Source organism: Amborella trichopoda, chromosome 9 (assembly GCF_054954075.1).
Source record: "Amborella trichopoda isolate Santa Cruz 75 chromosome 9, AtrichopodaSantaCruz75HAP2 v2.0, whole genome shotgun sequence".
Classification (NCBI taxonomy): Eukaryota; Viridiplantae; Streptophyta; class Magnoliopsida; order Amborellales; family Amborellaceae; genus Amborella; species Amborella trichopoda.
This window is the reverse complement of record NC_142344.1, coordinates 5,471,315-5,491,723: the sequence shown is the minus strand read 5'-3', so window position 1 is coordinate 5,491,723 and position 20,409 is coordinate 5,471,315. Positions and strand designations below refer to the sequence as shown.

Genomic DNA, 20,409 nt, shown 5'->3' with positions numbered 1-20,409 from the left:
ATCCCATAATCTTTCGCAAATTGACCGTTGATGCATGGTCCAAGCCATTCACTCATTTATGTTTTTTATTAAATTAAATAAAATTTATTTCCAAACAGTTTAATATTGAACACAATTGACCAATTGCCTTGACCTTCTTTCTCTCTCACTTGATTGAAAGAAAAATCATTACAAAAAGGCATAAATGCAGCTGGGAAAATGGACCCGCCTCGTGTTTTGTTACGAAGACAAAAGGGTTTAATAAAAAGTTGGCATAACTTTTATGCAATGGGTAGGGATCTCTCTCCATCTCTATATCTCGTTATCGGATCCGCAAGACCTCATTCACTGTCCTTGCTCACTCCCACTCACTCACTTTTTTCACTATCTCGAGGGCATATTTCCTCTAAGATCCACTGGGAGTTTTGTTAGGGAAAAAGTTTTTATGCTTTTTTAACAATATAGAAGTTCTATCTTTCCTCTACCATCCAACTATTCAATTTTGATCAAGAGAGCCATTCATTATTTGATCTTAGATCTGACTGCGCAAAGTACTTTATTTTTGTTTTTTTATACAAATTATATGAATATGAAATTTGGTACGTACCATCTTCTCATCGGGGCACACCTATAAAAAATATTAAAAATAATTTTTTTATAAAATATAATGATAAATTTTTGTTTAAGGGTATTTTAGTCATTTTATTTTATTAATAATATTTTTTTTCTATTTTTCGCTAGCGCAATCTTACTAGACGGATGGACGTCCAAAATTTGACGTCGAAATAGTTCATAGAAAAAATTTAAAAATAAAATAGTGTAGAGATGTGACATTGTGCTTGGAGCAATCTTAACCCTCCATTCAGAATGGACAGTTGGATAAAGGAGAGGATAGAACTTCTATATTGTAGAGAAAACTTGCCCTTTTGTTATATAAGAAATTTTAGTAATTTATTTTTTTACTATTCCAACTCATGGTTGTGTAATTTGATGGGTATTTTAATATTAAATAAAATAATATAAAATATTTTATAAAAAGATATCAACCATATACTATACAAGTGCACTTCAAAAACTCGACATAAAAGGTTGTTACTATACAGTGTATACAAACTACACCCATATTTAATCTCTTTATGTATATTTTAATAGATTTCTTAATATTTGGTAAACTCGTAATCCCACTGCACATTTTAAAAAAGGGTGTAGTTGTATAGAACTGAGGCTCTAAACAATCAAAGTAAAACACACCTTCAAATAATGTTGAGAAATATAGTTTCAATATTAAAAATCTTTGTGATAGCCTTAAAATATATTTTCATATTTAATTATAAAATTTGAAGCTTCAAAAAGTAGTGTAGATCGAGCATATCTATGAAAATTTGAAAATCTTGAAAATTGACGATAAAAAAATGCTTTACAAGATACACTATTTCTAAAACTCAAATTCCATTTTCTTATCATTTCCATGCATCTTGATGTCGAGATGATCAATTTAATGATATTAAGGCATCAAAACAACTTCTTCTAGTGAAATTTTTGAAGTGGGCTCTAATTTGATTGTTTAGAGCCTCGGTTCTATATGAACTTTTTTAAGAAAACAAGATGCACTATTTCTAAAACTCAAATTCCATTTTCTTATCATGTCCATGCATCTTGATGTCGAGATGATCAATTTGATGATATTTAGGCATCAAAACAACTTATTCTAGTGAAATTTTTGTGGGGGGTTCTAATTTGATTGTTTAGAGCCTCGGCTCTATATAAACTTTTTTAAGAAAACACTAAGAAGTTAAACCCTTTTAAAAGCATATGAAAAGACTGAGCGTTTGCAGCCTTAAAAATGTTAGGAGAGTAGGTATCTTCATGTGCCACACAAATAAACCCTAGTGGCATTTTAGTCATTTAACCAGAAACAAGGACGATGCCTGTTAAAAAAAAAAAACCAACGACAGGGCATGTATTTATAAGCATTTAATGGTGCCCAAAGGCCCCAAACTCAAGGGTCCGGGGTTTTCAAATGTGGGAGATGGTTGAACTTCAAAATTTTATTACATAATAAAATATTTTATGACCCATTGCTTTATTTATTCTAAGATTCCCAACGTCGTAGTGTTGGTTTCTTTATTGCATTGATTCCTTTGGGCTACGCTCTGATGTCACCCAATCTCACATTCACATACATAATCGAGAAAATTACCTCCTTCTTTAATTTACTGATATTACTAAAATCCCCTCTAAGATAGAAATTTTGCAATTTTTATTTTGTGCAAAATATCCTAATTTTTTACTTTGAGATAGTTTTCAACCTAATTTCTGTTTTCAACATTTTTGCCTCTTATATGCCTGAAAAATTAAAATTTTTATATTCTCAAAATCTGAAAGTTCTTCCTTGACGGAAAAAGAAAAAAAAAAAAACACGCCTCTAACAAGTTGGCCCCAAAAAAGTGAAAAAAATAAAAACTTTGGACTCTCAAAAACTGAAGTTTTTGCTTGACAAAAAAAAGTAAAAAAATAAAAATGGTCAGTCAAACTTCGGATTTTAAACCAAAGCGTATTGGAGTTTTTTGTATAGGAACAAAATAAATTTGGATTTTGAAAATTTGAAGTTGTTATGCATTTTCTTTCAACAAAAAACTTTGGATTTTAAAATCCGAAGTTTTTACTTACAAAAGATTAACGAAGCAAAAAAGTAAAGTACTTTTGATTGGCTAAACTTCATATTTTTAATATCCAAAGTTTCTTTTTAGGGCACTCAAAACACAGGTAAAGGGTTCCCATCTTCGAAATCCAAAATATGGGTTTTTTAATTATTTTTCAGAAAAATGAACAAATCAGTTATGACTTATGAGTAATAACGTTAAAAAAGGGGGTCAACTTCTAAAATAACAATACTTTGAGAAGATATACAGGTTAATTGCGCCACACGCATAAAAATAGTTGTCGTTTACTTGTCAAAAAAAAATTGCGCTATTATCTTTGACTTAGTTTTTAAATCCACTTGAGCCGGCTCCCCCATTCTCCTGTTTTTTTCCCGTCCCATTAAAAAGTTAAAACTTAAAGGGTGTGATTTGCGTAAGGCTGAAACTTTAAACAATCCAATTAAGTCGCACCTCTAAATTTTATCATAAATATAATTTTGATATTAAAATTTTTTTGGATGGCTTGAGAATCTATTTTCATCTCTAAATATAAAATTTTAAACTCTAAAGATGGTTCAAATCAAGCAGATCTATAAACACATTAAAATCTTGAAAATGGACGTTTCGGATAATGTGTTGCAAGATACACTATTTCACGGGAACAAAATCTTTTTTTCTTTTCATATTCCTACATCTCAATGTCGAGATGGTCAATTAGAGGGTTTTCCAACATCCAAACATCCTTTATGATGGATTTGTGATGTGCACCTTTAATTCTACATTTTAAGGTTACAACCTTATAAACTTTTTCCAAACTTCAAAGTTAAAACCAGTGGAAACAGGGCAAAACGTGAGGTCTTAGACCTTGAGCGGCGGTAACTTGCGAGTTTCGAGCTAGCTTCTCAGCTTTCAAAACATTGGTTTAAATTTTCACTCTTGAGATGGCTATACAAATAGTGAATGATTAGGTTGTCAATGTAGAGATAGTTGAAGATCTTGTATTTATTTTATATATATCATGCATAGCAAGTTACTTATTATAACTTATCTTGTTGTGCAAGTTAACTTGCGATGCAAGTTACTTCTGGTTGTATTATATATACATATTGATAATAGTAAAAAAAATTCAATTTTTCTTCTGCCTTTTTGTATATTTGACATGGTATCACAGCAATGTGTTGTCTTATTAGCTCTATTTTTTCGGTCGAGGTAATTTCTGTCGAAAAAGATTTCGTGCATCTTTAGATCGGGGTTTCTCTTATATCGAATAATTGACTACAAAGAAAATCAGGTTCCATAATCTCTCTCTCTAGAATTTTAGGATATTTATTGAGAATTTCAGATCGATATTGAGAATTTCATATTTCGACTGTTCTCAACAAGCAATGGTTCGTTTATGTATTCAGCTATTGTGTTTCTTGGGATTTAATCGATCCCACAGTGAGTGATTGATCAAAAACGCATCAGGCACTTTAATTGAGTACGCAGATTAAAATTAGAGTGTTGGAGATTTGGGTATTAGAGTTTGTATTGTTTTTTTTTGTGATAAGGTATTGGATTATTTCCCACCATCATAATTGATAGGCAAGATTGTGAATTGAAGTAAGTGGGAGAGTTTGATTTTAAGGGTTAGGTTAGACGGTTTCAAGTATTGGGATTGAGTGATTGGTGTAGTTGGTGTTTGGGGTTCTCTAATTCGGTCAAGTATTGGGATTGGGTGATTAGTGTAATTGGTGTTTGGGTTTCTCTAATTTGGTTTTGGGTTCTCAAATTGCTTACATTCGCTGCTATTATTTGTTCACCATCACAAATTCATATATATTTCTTATTGTAAGTTGCTTTTCCTTTGTTCTATTGCTTGGTCCAAGCTTTCAATTGGGTATTAATATTTTTACATATTGAAGGTTGTTTCGATACCCATGTCAACATTTAGAGAGAGAAATTAGACAGAGATATTTTTGAATTAAGCTCATTGAGCCGACTAATAATAATAATAATAATAATAATAATAATAATCAACCGATACTTATCAAGTCTTTTTTTGATATTGGACTAAGTCTTTTGATTAAAATTGTAAGTGCTCGCACTATTTGCACATGGCTTCTGAAAAAGGAGATGTATTAGCCACAAAACTTGATAGAAAAACTATCCAGATTGGCGCTTCCATTTTCAATTTTTTGTTGAAGAAAAAAGTTTGTGGGAGTATGTTGATGGAACTGAACCAGAACCTGATACACATAACATTAAAGATACCCAACAATATTAAAATTGTCTCATGGGTCCTTAGCTCTGTGGATTTGGACATTGGAAAGCCAATGAGAGGCTTCCGCACTACGAAAAAAATGTGGGAATATTTGAAAAATGTTTATCAGCAATCAAATCTTGCAAGACGCTTCCAAATTGAGTATGATATGGTTACTTATAGACAGGGGGAGAAAAACATCCATGAATATTATACTAGTTTTATGAACTTGTGGACAAAATATGAATCTGTAAACTTGAAGGCTGTCACCAGTGCATGTTGCATTAAAAGCTTAAAGAAAATAAATGATAACAAGAAGGTAATGCAATTTCTAATGAAATTGTGGCTAGAATATGATATCATCCGAGTCAATATTTTGAATTGCGAAATATTAGCCACTATGGATGTCATCCTGGGTGAATTACTTCGTGAGGAGACAAGAATTACAACACATGCCATCATTGAGGGAAAGAAGGATATTTTAGCCTGTCCTGTGGCTCAACGGGCTAGAAGAAAACCATCACAAAATGGCTCATCTTCGCTGCAATGTTATGAATGTAAAAAGTATGGTCATATAACATCCCATTGCAAGAAGAATTTTATTTTGTAATTATTGTAAACGTCCTAGGCATATTATCACAGAATGACGAGATATTTCTCAACGAGGCAACCGGACATTAGATACACAAAAACCTTTTTACAGGGCACACCAAGCTACTAATGATGCATCCAAGGGACTAATGGTGGAGACTCCTCCACCAAGTACTATTCATGACCCAAATACAACAGTGTCCCAGACATTAGCTATGTCAAACGATATTTGACAGTTGGTACAAAACTCTGTGTTTATGGCTATCTCTTTTGCTTTCTCCGCCATGAGCTTGTCTGACACAAAATCTCACCTAACCCTTAGAGTGAATCCCCTTTGGTTTATTGACTCGGGTGCCTCTAATCATATCACTAGAGTATACCGGAGTCTAACATCTACTAAACCATACTAATGTAATAGTCAGATTCTCACTACTAATTGAGAGAAACTGAATATTAGTGGTACTGATAATTTGTCATTTCGTGTCACCCCTACACATTTTCATTTACCTAATGTTCTTTTGGTTCCTAAATTAACTGTTAATCTAATATTTGTGGGTGAATTTGTCGATGATGGTTAAAATGTTCAATTTTCTTGTGATAGTTGTGTAATACAGGACCTACGTACTGTGACAGTGAAAAGGAAAGAGCATAGAATTGGTTGTTTGTTTGCCTTAAAGTTTAAAAAACCAAACCGTGATGCTTTTTTCTTTTCTCCATCGGATTCTGACTTTCCTTTTTCTAATAAACAATAGCATGTGTGGCATCGGAGACTTGGTCATCCGAATACAAATAAATTAGATACTTTGTTTCGTTCTAGTTTATTGCCTAATAAAACACTTGCTTTAAATTCTATCAATAAATATTGTATTAGTTGTTCTTTGAATAAAAACATCAATTTGTCTTTTCCTGCTCTAGTAGATAAAGCAACTGTATATTTTTATCTTATTCATAATTATGTATAGGGTCATGCTCCAATTTTATCCAGAATGAGATATGAGTATTTTGTTTTGTTCATTGATGATTATATGTGTTATACCTGGATATATTTTATGCGCTATAAATCCAAAATGTTCTCCCATTCTAAAACGTTTTTATCCATGGTTGCAACTCAGTTTGGTATAAAAGTAAAAATCTTATGGTTGGACTCCGAGGGGGAATACTTATCACATGATTTTTAAGAATATTTGAAAACTCAAAGTATTCAATCACAAAAAAACGTGTCATTGTACTCCACAACAGAATAACATAGTTGAAAGGAAAAACCGCTCTATCCTAGAAATTGTTAGAACCCTTATGCATGACTCTCATATTCCTTGTAATATTTTAGTTGAAGTTGCATCAACAACTGTAAATCGTTTCCTGTCCTCGGTTTTGGATAAAGAATCTCCATATTATTCATTATTTTATGTTCATCCTGAGTATTATCTCTTACATATTTTTGGATGCGTCTATTTTGTTCATCTTCCTCAGCATGAAAGAACAAAATTTTCTGTTCAAGCAGCCACTTGTGTTTATGTGGGTTACTGTTCTCACTAAAAAGGATTTATATGTTATGATCCAACAGTTTGTCATGTACGTATTTCTCATAATGTCATCTTTCTGGAAAGCCTCTTTTATTATTCTTCAATTGCTAAATCAATATGGTTTTTTGCTCATTTATTTTCAGATTTCTCATATGCTAGTACCACTGATAAATCATCACAACTTTTGGTGCAACAATAGCAAGGCCAACAAAACCAATCCACACATATTCCATCTCACCATGCAGAGTAATGTCTAACCTCTACACGACTTGTAAGTGATTATATCCCTCCATCTTTTCTCCTAATCTTATTTCTGTTGATAACTCTACCCATTTACGACATTCTTCACGTGTAACTCATTCACCTGATTGATAAGGCTTTTCCCTTGATGATTTTGACTTTTCACTATAACCTAGAGCTTTTTTACTTCTCTTGGTACTATTAAGATTTCTTCCAAACACCTAGATCTTTGTTGACTTCCTAGATCATTATTTTTCCCTTTAGATTCAATTGATATCCCTTCCACCTATCAGCAAGCCTTGACTATGTTATGTTGGAAAGAGGTCATGGATGCAGAAATAAAGGCTTTGTTGGAAAATGACACTTGGGATCTTGTACTGTGCCCTCCTCACACATTGATTATTAGAAGTAAATGAGTCTTTTTTGTGAAGCTTAAATCTGATGGAGGGATTGAGCGATATAAAGTACGACTAGTTGCTCACGGTTACAAACAAGAGTATGACATATATTATGATGAAACATTTGCTCATGTTGCTAAAATGACCACTGTGTGCACTGTAATTACCCTCACAGCTGTTCGTCAGTGAACTATATCTCAGATGGATGTAAAAAATATATTTCTTCATGGATATTTGAAAGAGATAGTATATATACGACCTCCTTCTGGGTATTACTATGATAAGTCTATGATATGTCATTTGAGAAAAATTCTTGTATGGTTTAAAACAAACTCAAAGAGTTTGGTTTGAAAGGTTTCGACGGGTAGGTTTGAATGTTGGATTAAAACAAAGCGCTCATGACTATCTACTAATTACCTACCATTGTTCTTCAAGAATAACAATCCTTCTCTTATATGTTAATGATATTCTCATCACAGGAGACAACCTTAATAATATACATCACTTGAAAGAGTTTCTCAGTTACTCATTCAAAATGAAAGAATTGGGTCCGTTGACTTACTTTCTTGGCCTAAAGATTCATTATTCCCCCAATTGATATGTAGTTAACCAAAAAAGATGCTGGGAACAAACTTCCATATCCCATTTTTTATAGACAACTGGTTGGCAGTCTACTTTATCTTACTGGTTGGCAGTTTACTTTATTCCTGTTGGCAGTCTACTTTATCTTACTATGACTCGTCTTGATATATCTCATGCAGTACAGGTCGTCAGCCAATTTGTTACAGATCCCCATCATATCATTTGTTATCGGCGGGTTACATGCCATAGAGACCTATTTTTCTCCTCTAACTATTCTCTCCAATTACGAGCCTATGCTGATGCGGATTGGGCATGCTGCTCAGATACTCGGTGCTCGACCACTGGGTGGTGTATATTTTTTGGAGATTCTCTTATATCATGAAAATGTAAAAAAACAACAAACTATGTCGAAATCTTATATAGAAGCCAAATACCGAGCAATGTCCTCAGCTTGCGGTAAAATCACTTGGTTGAGTGGTATTTTACATGATCTCAATATTTTTCATTGAACTCCTACACCATTGTATGTTGATAATATGAGCGCTATATGCATTGCATCAAATCCAGTATTCCATGACCGCACAAATTATATAGAAGTTGATTCTCATTTCATTCGTCAAATCCAGTTTTCCATGACCGCACAAATTATATAGAAGTTTATTGTCATTTCATTCGTGAAAAATTCATGGCTGGAGAAGTTACACTCCCACATATTACGTCACAATAATAACTTGTAGATATTTTTACCAAGGCAATGACTTGTACTCGTTATGACTATCTCATTGACAAACTGATGTTGTTCAACCAACCTCAGTTTGAGGGGGAGTGTAGAGATAGTTGAAGATCTTATATATATCATGTATAACAAGTTACTTATTGTATCTTATCTTGATGTGCAAGTTAAGTTGCGATGCAAGTTACCTCTGGTTGTAATAAATATACATGTTGATAATATTCAAAAGAGTTAGACTTTTCCTTTGCCTTTTTGTGTGTTTGATAGTCAATGTTTTTCATTATTAGATTATCTTTACCACAAGCATAGTACATCTTATATTTGTTTTGAAATATCGGATTTTCAAAAATTAAAGAAGAAAAAAATATTAATTAACATATAACATATATTATAAAAAACGCCTAACTTGGTTTAATTGATTTGCTAATCAAAATGAGTGGAATGTCTGGCCAAAACATGTCACATATTAGTCTCGGCATATTTTTCAATGAAGCTCGGTTTTTTGCTTTAAAAAACACAAGTTGGCAATTTGATCGGCTAGGCTGGGTGGTCCGATCTAGGCTTAATAGCTAAATAATGTCATTTTTAAAAAAAGAAACAATTGCTGAAACAATTGGTATCTTCTCCATATATGTTTTACTTCTGATGATCCTCATCAATATGAATAATTGTTCGTCTTGATTTGAAAGTAACACTAATGTGAGGAGTGATTGAAAAATTAATCAAGTTAATAAATCAATGATTCCTTTGGTCTAAACAATATCAAGCAACTTTTATCAATATTTCATTGTATACATCTATTACCTTCCTCCTTTAGGATTCTCATTCATTCTTTTTCTTGTTTCAAGGCTGAACAAAGGAGAAATCGCCATCTCCATCCTTGACTGAGGGATCATAACTCCTTGGCTCTGAGTTGTGTCTCAAATGTCCCAGTGTTGGAGGCTCCATGTCCAATGCTCTTGGCTCTGAGTTACTCCTCGTTTGGCCATGAATTGGGTGCTCATTGCTTGATCCCCTTGGCTCTGTGCTGTGCATCATATGTTCGTAGTGTGAATTTTCAATATCGGATATGTCATTGTCTGATGTATATGAATTTGGGGAAGCTGTTATGCTCTCTACATCAGTAGCTCTTCTGTTATATTTATGGAGTAGGTGTATTGGTGAAGAACCTCGACTTGGTGTGTTTTCACTACTCATGTAACCTGAGGGCATCTCCACCCCTGCCTCTCTCTGTTTCTTCCTTGCTCTAGCTGCTTTTTGCCATTTCTTGAGAGCCTTCGCGGTTTGTTCTTCGAATATTGCCTTCTTCATGTGGGATCCCATCTATATATACAATCAAAACATAGGGCCTTTCCTTAGTGGTGTACAAAAGCTATAAAAGTAATAAATTTGAGATGAAATAAAAAGGATGAGAATAGGATGTGATAGGTCTGTGTAGTGAATTGCAACCTTGCAAGTTTGACACAGACTCGCCCGAGTTATATGAATTAGCAACTTGCCTAGTTTGGAGCCAAACTCATTCGAAACAACTGACTCTGGGTGGCTCTCAATATTCTAACATTATGCTTTGAAGAATTCATCAAGTAAAAAAGTAAATTGGACAGCAAATTGTGTAAGAAGTTTTTAGAAAATGATGTGTGAAGTGAATGTATGAAAACAAAATCTCAGGGTGTGGATTGATGACCGCCAAGATGATTGGACTGGCCGTCCCAAATAATAAAATTAGAAAAAATAATGATTACCAAGTCAACCAATAACATTGGAGAAACTCGGAGAGTTTTCAATGTTTTGTATGAAAAGCTGAAAACCTTTTTCATGTGGTGCTATTCATGGGATCTCAGCTGACTCTGCTACGAGTAGGCAATTTGTTAGTCAAATTATTAGAAAAATTACATAAAGACACATCCACATTCCAAATTTTTCTTTTCTAAAACTTAGCCACTAGACGAGTCAAAGCGTCTAAGTTTTTACAACTTAGATAAGAGCCTCTAATCATTATTGATCACATTATAAGGATTGGTATTAACAATCTTTGTCCATAAAGGGGTGATTAGAGCTTAATATTGATAATCACATTATTGTCAAGCAGTGATTCAGAATCTGCATAGTGAACTCGCCATTTTACCGGCTCAGTAGGCTAGCGGTTCTGGACCATAAAATCCCAATATCACCTGAGTCTCCCAATTTTATTTACTTATTTCTTGTTTTTTTGTTTTTTTGAACTTTTTGTTAAACATAATTCAATGATTCCAATCTGACTCGGGAATCCCCAAGTCTAGGAATTGGACCATTTCCTAGCTCTGATTCTGATTTCAATTTTCGATTTTTGTAACCACTGCTATCAATGATTTGTTATACCTGTGTAACCAAGGAATAAAGGGGGAAAGTGCTATAGCTACAAAGGAACTGCAATGCCATTCCCATCATCACCCGTGCTACAACGCCCACCAAGTTATTGTGCAAGCAAGATGATGTCCCGAACTCGTACTGTATCAGCACAAGTCATAATAATATGGATGATTTAATGTTTAACAAAGCAGAAACTTATAATTTAAATTCGATCATTTTATAGAAGAAGTAAACAATGAAAGAGACGTTGTAATCTGGTGCTTACCCAAGTCCACAAGAAGAATGCCATTTGGAATGCGTTCTGGAGAATTCGTAAAGATAATTAGTTTTATCGGGTAAGAATCAAAACTAACTTTAATTCTTAAATAAGCATTTTCTTAAGCATGAGTGAGAGATCCAAGACAGAGAAGATTTTATATCTTTTTGGAGCCAATAAAATTGGAACAATACTAGGGTTGAGAATGGGTTAGGTTGGGTCCAAGTCGACCCCAACTTGACTAGGTTTAAGTTATACCCAGACCGACCCGACATGGTTTGGGTCTAAGTCTATAAATAAAAGATATACTAAAATAGTTTTTGTATATCTTATAATATATAATTAGTATTATTTATATGTAATTTGAATTAATATATTTAGGTTGGGTCGGGTCGCGTCAGCCTCGACCCATACTCGACTTGACCCAACAAGATTTAAGTTGGAGCCAGACCAAGAACCCAACCTGGTCGGATCAAGGTCAAGTGGACCCAGCCCTGACTCGTCGGGTCCAATCTTTTGGTCTAGATATGGACCTGGTCGGGTCGACCCCACCCAATATTCATCCCGAAACTATACAGAGAAGATTAACACATATGAGAGAGAGAGAGAGAGAGAGAGAGAGAGAGAGAGAGAGAGAGAGATGGTTTGATTGGTTTAGGAGAATGAAATAAACCTCAAACAAGGTGAAATGTAACAAAAAAAGGATCCATTCAGGGCGCCCAAACCAAAAGAGCTTATTGCTTGGTTCTACTACTGGGGCTCCTTTCACCACAGCGTTTCGTTCTTCGATCTGAAGAGCCATCTCCATGATGATGACTTCCATCTTCATTCCTACCAGGAGAAGTATCTACAACCAAATGTGATCACGTGTGCAAACATTAGATAAGAACAAGTCATAAATCCATATGATCATGTTGTTATATTACTATATCGATCATAATATGTTTTGGGTAGGGTTCAAGTGAGTTTAGGATGCATTGGTTATAAGGAGCCAGGTGATCAGAGTGTCAGGCTCCATAAGGTGAGATATTTGAGTTCCATTTCTATCACGAGTAGGTGATACTTTCTCCACTGAACTATAAAATAAAAAAAAAATCAAGAGGTTGAACAGTATTGGAGGAAGGGTAGGTTGTTCGGGCAATTCAATAGGAAAGACAGCCCCTGCCAGTTTTTTCAAATAGTTTAGAAGTTAGTTTTTTGAAAGTATTACTAAGGTGGTGTCAGTAAAAATGAAAACCACAACATGATGACTAGGGTGTGGGGTTGCTACCACCACGACACGAGCTCCTTTCCCTTACAAGTTCATTAGTGACAATTGTTTGTTAGACAGCTCCCACCATGATCTCCAATCCACTGAGAGAATGGTTCATGATCATGGTGTTATTATGATCATATGGAGCATACCATAAGTTCACAAATCAAAATATCCACTAAAATTTCGGGCGCTTCCATGAGTTGCACTGAAGATGACCAACATCTAAAATACAAATTAAAAATCTCAAAGCAAATACGAGAAGTATTTCCTAAAGTTTAGGGAGCTTACAATAAGTGGCACGAATGAGAGCCAGTAAAACGTGTACCATCCTACAGGAGAGAAAAAGAGAGAGATTAGAGTCATAAGAGAGAGTACCTAACTAAAAATGGAGGAATAGAGGAGAAATGGAAGATGAAAGGGTGGGTATATAGGACCTACCGTACACATTGAGGAGCAAGAAAAATACAGCGAAAGCCCATAGCGGAGGGCTGTCAAAAATGTGTTATCATTTGTTAGCCATAAGCAAAGATGGGCCTCTACTTGTCCGGGCCTCTAGCACATGTGCACAGAGAGAGAGAGAGAGAGAGAGAGAGAGAGAGAGAGGGGGAACCTGATGCCAACGACCACTTTGAAATCGTCCTCGAGTGATCTTTTCAAATACTTGTGGAAATTGAATTTGCTATTAGGAGCAAGATGGGCCTGCAAAAGTAATTATTATTACTAGAAAGGGCTAATTACTCAAGCCCCTTATAAAGCTTGACAAGGTTAAAAAAAAAATAAAGAAAAAAAAATGGCGCAACGGCTATGAATTGGATGCTTACTTTGATAAACCCATGACGAAGAGTTAAGTAGTCGACTTTTGTGACTGATTGGAAAAATTGCCGGAAAAAGCAAACCTGCATATTCAATGAGAAAAATGTCTCCGTGGGAATTGGCTAAAAAATATTCCCTAAAATTAGAGTGGCCTATTTTTGTAGCCATGGAAAAGAAGTAAGATGGTCAAATCATCCCATTTAACACTAGATCAATTACTTTTTAACTTTTATTTTAACGTGAATTTCATAGAAATATCTGATTTCCGTTTTAATTTCATGGTAGCCCCTTGAAATATTCTACTTTCAAATTGCATTAATTTTAAGCTAAAGTAGCATTGTACTAGGGGTGGCAATTCGTCAGGTTGGGCCTGTCTAGACCCTAGTCCATATAGGGCAGCTAAAGCTTGGTCTGAACCAGGCCGAATAGGCCTTGACTCAGGCCCAACCCTAGTCTAGTAAGGGGCGGGCCAAATACAATAAAAGTATACAAAAGAAAAAGATAAGGAAAAAGAAGCACCGGAACAGACTGCACCGGGCCAGCATGTTGCCGCCCTATCCTCGAATTGATGTGGCTCTGCCCTAGCCTAGCCCTCGGGACACATTCTTTGGCCCTAGCCCTAGTGTTTCAGGGCCACCGAGGCGCCATTTGCCAATTGTAGTCCCTCATCTCCCATGGTTTCTCACTTCTTTTACTTGAATATGCTATTAACAATATTAATAATACCAAATGACGATTTTCTCTTGTTCCCCCTTGGGCTCCCTACAAAATCTTTCTTTAATTTAATAAGCTACCACCTAGTAAAAATGACCAACTTAAGATTGAGAATTCCGAACAAGCAAGTTGCATTTCAGTAACTCAAGTGTCCTGAGCCAGATGATGAAAGTGATACCCTTTGTTGAATTATCTACTAATATCGATACACTTGGTTAACAACATGTGGCTCAACATTTTTTATTATAAACCTTGTTTCGTGCTAATAACCACAAACAATAAGCTATATTATTGTTGTCGATCAGGCAATTAATGTACTGCCAAATTACCAAAATAACCCTACTTCTCAATCTCCTAAGACAATTTGATAACTTTTTGATGTACTCTTTGAGGAGATACCTCATTTAACTATTGGTTTGGTTTCCGTAAGGTTGCAACCTTAAATCATCCAATTAAAGTGCACCTCCAAATTTTATTATAGAATGTAATTTTGATATAAATCATTTTTAGGATTATTTGAAAATCTATTTTTATATCTAGTTATAAAATTTTAAATTCTAAAAGTGATTAAAATGAAGTAGATCTATAAATATATGAAAATCTTGAAAATAGACGGTCTAGATAATGTGTTGCAAGATGTACTATTTATGGGACTCAAAATCTTTGTTTTTTTCATATTCATAAATCTCGATGTCGAGATGATCAATTAGAGGGTTTTTCAACATTAAAACACCATTTTCCGATGGATATTTGAGGTGCATCTTTCATTCTACAATTTAAGATTGCAACCTTATATAAACTTTTTCCTTTAACTAATATTTTTTTTTTTAAGAAAACACTCCTTGACTGTTATTTAAAAAACAACACTCCAAATGAGATAGCGGGATGATTTTAATTTAGATTTTCCTAAAACTATAATTTGGATTGGAGAGACATGTTAATGCTTGGGAATTTGTACTCTATCAAATAAAATCTTTTGTAGTTTTCTATGAAAACCGAAAGACTTGTGTTCAAATTGGTAAAGCGAAGCGAAATGAAATAGGGCTTACGATCCATTTGAGACCCGGTTTTCCACTGGAGACAGTAGCGTGCCGCCTAACAAAGGATGTCTGGTGGGTGAACCTGAACCTCGATGGATCTACGGCCAGACCAACACAATATAAGAAATAGACAAATATTTATACGGCCATTAAAATAGGAACAATTGTTTTATGCGGGCCGGACCGCATTTGTACAATATGCGGTTTATAGGTATAAGGCATCCATTTGAAAGATGGATGCAAATATGTGGTCCATCTAAAAACAATTATAACTAACTGTCCAAATATTGTTTTAATGCAATTATTATTTCTAGTTTCTAGAATTTATTTATTTCTTCATGATCTCCAACCTTAAAGATTATATATTTTCTAAAAATTAAGATCATATTATATATTAAAAATGTATTTATTGCCAAGCCCCCATTTTTACATGTGCGGGCTTGGCCACATGCTAACCCCATCGTTAAAATAATGAAATGGTAGAATCTAGACAAATATTCTTGAGTAATTTATGTATGGGCCTCAAAATCTTTTTAAAAAACGAAATACTCCATTTATAGTTGGAAATTACAAAGAATCGGTCAGCCCACATTTTTTTTTTTCAAATTTGCCCCTCAGCTTCAGGACTTTCTCAAACTGAATTTTAATAATAATAATAATAATAATAATAATAATAATAATAATAATAATAATAATAATAATAATAATAATTATTATTATTATTATTATTATTATTATTATTATTATTATTATTATAATTTTTTCGTTAGTAGGGCATTACTCTAAAATTTGGGACACTTCTTATCTAACGAAAAAACTCAAAAATAAATAAATTAAAATTCAGATTGAGGATTCTATCCTCAGATGAAATGGTAATTTTGGAGAAAAAAAAAAAAAAAAAGCAGATTGACCGATCTTTTTTGTCATTTTTTTTATAAATGGAGCATTTCTTATTTTAAAACAAAATTTATGATCTGTATATAAATCACTCAATATTTTTTCATATTTGAAGGCCCTATTATCAGTAACATCTGGCCTAAATCAGCCCCTATATAAATAATGATCTTAACCTTAATTAACCATCTATACATAAACCAAAATGTAAGGAAAAAGAAAATCAACCCTTGTTTTAGGGACCACAACCTGTACAGAATTCAGCCAATAGATTTATTAGATCTGTTATCGAGAACATGAAAAGAAAAGGAATAAGCAATTACCATGTGAAAACTCATACTCTAAAGACGTCGTCTCGGACTCCCATACCTTCCACCTATTCATCTGATCATTTCAAAAGAAATTACAAAATTAAGAATTCAACCCTTCTAACCCTGGAGAAATAACAAAGAAAAGAGAAAAAAAAAAATCGAAACGATATATTTCCTATTTCGAGCATATACTTTTCAAAAATAAAATATAGCTTATATTGGTGACATGTGAAAGATAAATCACTTCTTCTAATGTATCACATTAAAAAACGGTATACAATAAAATCATTTGTACAAGGAGGTCACAATAGCTCTCAGATTGAAATTAAACTGCTAAATATAAACAAGTGATCAGGCTGAAAGTTTAAAACAATTTTAAACTTTGTGATACACCCCAAAATGTCATATTTTAAATCTAGGCTATAAGTGATCATGACCTCTTTTTACAAAAAGCAAATGGTATAATAGCATACAATCCATCGAATTAATTAGGTTTTGAAAGATGTATAAAAAATTAAATACCTTTGCACGCCCGAGAGCCATGGTCACCACACTATATAGGACATGAAAAATGGCTAGCACGAAAATGAAGATATGCAGTTGATGCACTCCAGATTGGGAAATTAAAGGTACTTTGTCCTACAAAAATAAAAAATAAAAAAACCATATCAGTCATCAGCCTTCTAGGTAGATTTTAGTTTTAAAAGATTGAAAATACTTCCAATTAAAATTGAGTGATGGGGACCCCAAAAGTCACCAACACTCTCTCTCTAGCTTAGGGCGGAGAATTTTTTCGATTGGATACGGATTCACTTAGATCCGTATTTGGATCCAAAAAGTATGCATTGGATTTGGATCTGATTTGGATTCAATAGGATCCTAAATATTTGGATTTGGATCTGAATCTGGATCTAAATTCATTTCAATTTTGTATATTATAAAATTAAAATATAACTATAAAAATTAAAATAATCATATATAAATAAATATATAAATTATAACATATATATGACATAATTATATAAAATAATATATTATTTTAAAACACTCGATCGGATCCGAATCAGATCAACCTTTACCTAGATCTAACCTGAAGTACTATTCGGATCTAGATTTTGGATCCAGATCTTGGTATGGATCCATACCCGAATCCAAATAGGATCCGAATTTCCGGTTTCAGATCCGGACCTTAAATTCTCAGTCCTAGTGTGTATGAGGATTTAAGAGGTATTCTTTACATGATTGGTACAATATTCATCTCCAGTCCCAGCCGCCAAGACCCGGCGCCATGGCAGCTCTTCAGCTGCCCACAAAAGCTTTCTGTGATTGCCACCTTCCGATGATCCATAGTCATACTTTTCCTTCTTGCAGGGAAGCATTGTGTCTCCAGCTTTTTTATTAATACAAATCATAGATATGGGCTTTTGTCCAATGGTCAGAAGAAAAGATATGAATCCCAAGAGCATCAACTCTGCATATCCATATACCAAGATAGCATCAGAAACAAAAACCAAACTCCATGGGCATTAAACAAAAAAGAAGAAGATTTACTCAAAAACAAAGCAAATTTTGATTAGAGTGAAGTTCGTTTGATTGTGGATGGGAAGTGTCGGGGCTGATATTGATACAAGTATCACAAATACCATGTCAAAATTGGCCTTCAAGACACGGTAAGTTTGCACAACATTTAAAGAAGGGGGTTATGGGATTTTAATTTACATTTAGTTATATAGTGAAATTTTCTAAAAGAAAAGTCTAGGTTTCTAAATCGGACATAGGCTTAATGTCCTTAATGTATAACACAAATGTGAAAAGTATTAATCACTTATATTGACGGGGAAACATATTTTGTGGAAACTGAAAGCACCAAAGTAGGCGTTTCATGCAGGATTAACTTAGACATGTTATAAAAAATGTCGTTAAATTAATTTCATTATTATCATCATCATCATCTGAGACTTATCCCAATATTTGAAAATAAACTTTACCGGCTTTTATTTTCTCGAGAGCTTCAAGTAAGGCCTTCTTTTGGCGATTTTGGAACCACTGCAATAAGAGACGAGACGATATAAAAGTAGATTAGGCATCATCAACACACGCATCCAAAATATTATTAGCCTCTTTGTAGTCACACTAAACTTTCCCATTTAGAATTGTGCACTTCATCTTCTCCATACAATGACAAATTTTATAGAAGAGAACCATGGTTTCTTTATTTATTTTCGCCCTAACGCATCCCACCTTTCTTATAAATAAGAGAAAAAAAATTAAACGTGTGGAAAAATGAACCTTCAGCTCAAGTCTTTTATTTCGTGCATTAACACATTAGGAAAAACCTGGCTTTTTTTTAGGGCATGTTTGATAGGTGTGAAAATACTTCCATGTGAAAAAAATCATTCACGTAATTAGTTGTTGGAGTGTTTTCACACCAATTGGTTCCCTTAGCCAATTGGTGTGAAAATACTTTCATGTCTAATCACCTTCTGTTCACATGAAGCCTGTTCTTAGTGTGTACTTTAGTGTATTTATTATTTTAATTATTATTATTTGAATGTTAACTTAAGACCCGATGAGAATGAAACTCTAGATATCACATCAGAATTTCCACGAACATGACCTCTCTGCTAGACCTTTTTTCCTTTAATGTACTTACTCGTGGAGGAAAAAAGAACCCAAAAAAAAAAAAGCGACTCCTTCCATTATGATAATGGACATAAACAGATGGATCATTGTACCTCTCTCTCACCCATACACTCTCTTTCAAACACACAGTTATTGTGGGCAGAAAGAGTATACATTAGCCAATACATTTGTTATGCGCATCAATTCAAAATTTACCTTTGCAAGAGAGTGAATTCCGTGCTCGATAAGCACTGAAATTATAACAAAAACAGCACAAACAGCAGCCACTGCCCAAGTCGGAGTCTCCTTCAGGGATCGATCTCCCGGCGCCCCCGCCATCACCACAAACACACACAAAATCTTTGTTCCAAGAGCAAGAGGTCACGGAAAGCTAAAGCCTTCAAGGAAAGAGCCTTAACTCTTGCTGTGAAGAGTTAATGGAGGAACGTTTGGCAGAGGAGTGGAGGTTTTGAAGGAGAAAGAAATGAAATGCTACGCGTTTGGGTCCCCACAAGCTGCATGCATTTGTCTCATGGCTTGTTTGTCTCGTGGTCCTTGTCTTGTATATTTCCAAACGGCTTTTTATTTCTGAAAATTATTATTCATATCTTTCCTATGTCATATGCATATTGAAGTAGGAATACGTTCTTGGAGGATAGATACAACCCAAGCAAACTGGACAAAACGTTATTATTTTTCTAGCAATTTTAAAACCAAAAAGATTTTATACTTGTCGCGGGAGTATACGTTCTATTTACTCCCACGGCTAAAATCCTCAAAGGGGTTGTAACCTCTTCAACCTGTATTTTAACCTTAGAAGAAAAAAAATTTCCAAATTGAATTCCGTATGTACTAGCGAAATAATAATTTGTCAAGATTGAATAGAAACCGTCCAACTTGTGAAAAATGAGATCTACTGTTGTAAAACTTGAAATTCAATATATTTTTTTCTTTTGATTGATGGAGTAGATGCAGAATGTACTCCTCTTTTGGAGCATAGCATACGTGCTCTTTTAAATAACTGTTTGAAAGAGTACGATGGTAGATTGTGGTATAAGGTTCTTTGCCGGCCTATTGCCATGCTTATGCAAACAACACAGGAAGGGGACAGAGAGAGGCCTTTTGTTATGTAGTTCAACAAGAAAAATTCTGTTTTTTGTTCCTTTAGCAGGTTTTCTATTTTTAATCTTAATTTTTCTATACATAAGATTAAACTCAAATTTTG

At 34.0% G+C, this 20,409-nt stretch overlaps 1 protein-coding gene and 1 long non-coding RNA gene across 9 annotated transcripts; one reads left to right on the top strand and one right to left on the bottom strand.

The window, feature by feature from the left end:
* The first annotated feature begins 3,755 nt into the window (after positions 1-3,755).
* On the top strand, positions 3,756-10,165 carry LOC148780323 (uncharacterized). 4 transcript variants are annotated; one of them, XR_016041112.1, is made up of 5 exons: positions 3,756-3,912; positions 6,925-7,026; positions 7,121-7,248; positions 8,377-8,674; positions 9,779-10,165. It is a non-coding gene; the product is annotated as an uncharacterized LOC148780323 (long non-coding RNA). The 4 variants fall into 4 exon arrangements; XR_016041111.1 differs by lacking the exon at positions 6,925-7,026 and having other exon boundaries at positions 8,382-8,674; XR_016041113.1 differs by lacking the exon at positions 6,925-7,026 and having other exon boundaries at positions 8,377-8,653.
* Positions 9,673-19,637, bottom strand: LOC18445467 (MLO protein homolog 1-like). Of its 5 annotated transcripts, XM_011629281.3 has the most exons (14): positions 19,401-19,637; positions 18,551-18,608; positions 17,801-18,033; positions 17,085-17,201; positions 16,575-16,635; positions 15,367-15,455; positions 13,612-13,686; positions 13,401-13,489; positions 13,229-13,278; positions 13,079-13,119; positions 12,209-12,382; positions 11,545-11,580; positions 11,289-11,417; positions 9,673-10,253 (listed from the first exon to the last, which is right to left on the bottom strand). In XM_011629281.3, exons 1-14 carry the CDS (start codon positions 19,521-19,523, stop codon positions 9,774-9,776), a joined length of 1,755 nt encoding a protein of 584 aa, XP_011627583.2. In that variant the 5' UTR covers positions 19,524-19,637; the 3' UTR covers positions 9,673-9,773. The 5 variants fall into 5 exon arrangements, 4 of the variants coding, with proteins under 4 accessions (XP_011627583.2, XP_088703457.1, XP_088703459.1 ...); XM_088847331.1 differs by lacking the exon at positions 17,085-17,201; XM_088847333.1 differs by lacking the exons at positions 15,367-15,455; positions 17,085-17,201; positions 18,551-18,608; positions 19,401-19,637 and having other exon boundaries at positions 17,801-17,890.
* Positions 19,638-20,409: the final 772 nt, after the last annotated feature.

Excerpts from the sequence above, each read along its gene's own strand:
- LOC18445467 (XM_011629281.3), bottom strand. The coding sequence starts at position 19,523 with ATGGCGGGGGCGCCGGGAGATCGATCCCTGAAGGAGACTCCGACTTGG. Across the intron at positions 15,456-16,574 it reads AGAGTATGAGTTTTCACATG|ATCCATCGAGGTTCAGGTTC; the intron begins GTAATTGCTTAT and ends GTCTGGCCGTAG. Across the intron at positions 13,490-13,611 it reads TTCGTCATGGGTTTATCAAA|GCCCATCTTGCTCCTAATAG; the intron begins GTAAGCATCCAA and ends TTACTTTTGCAG.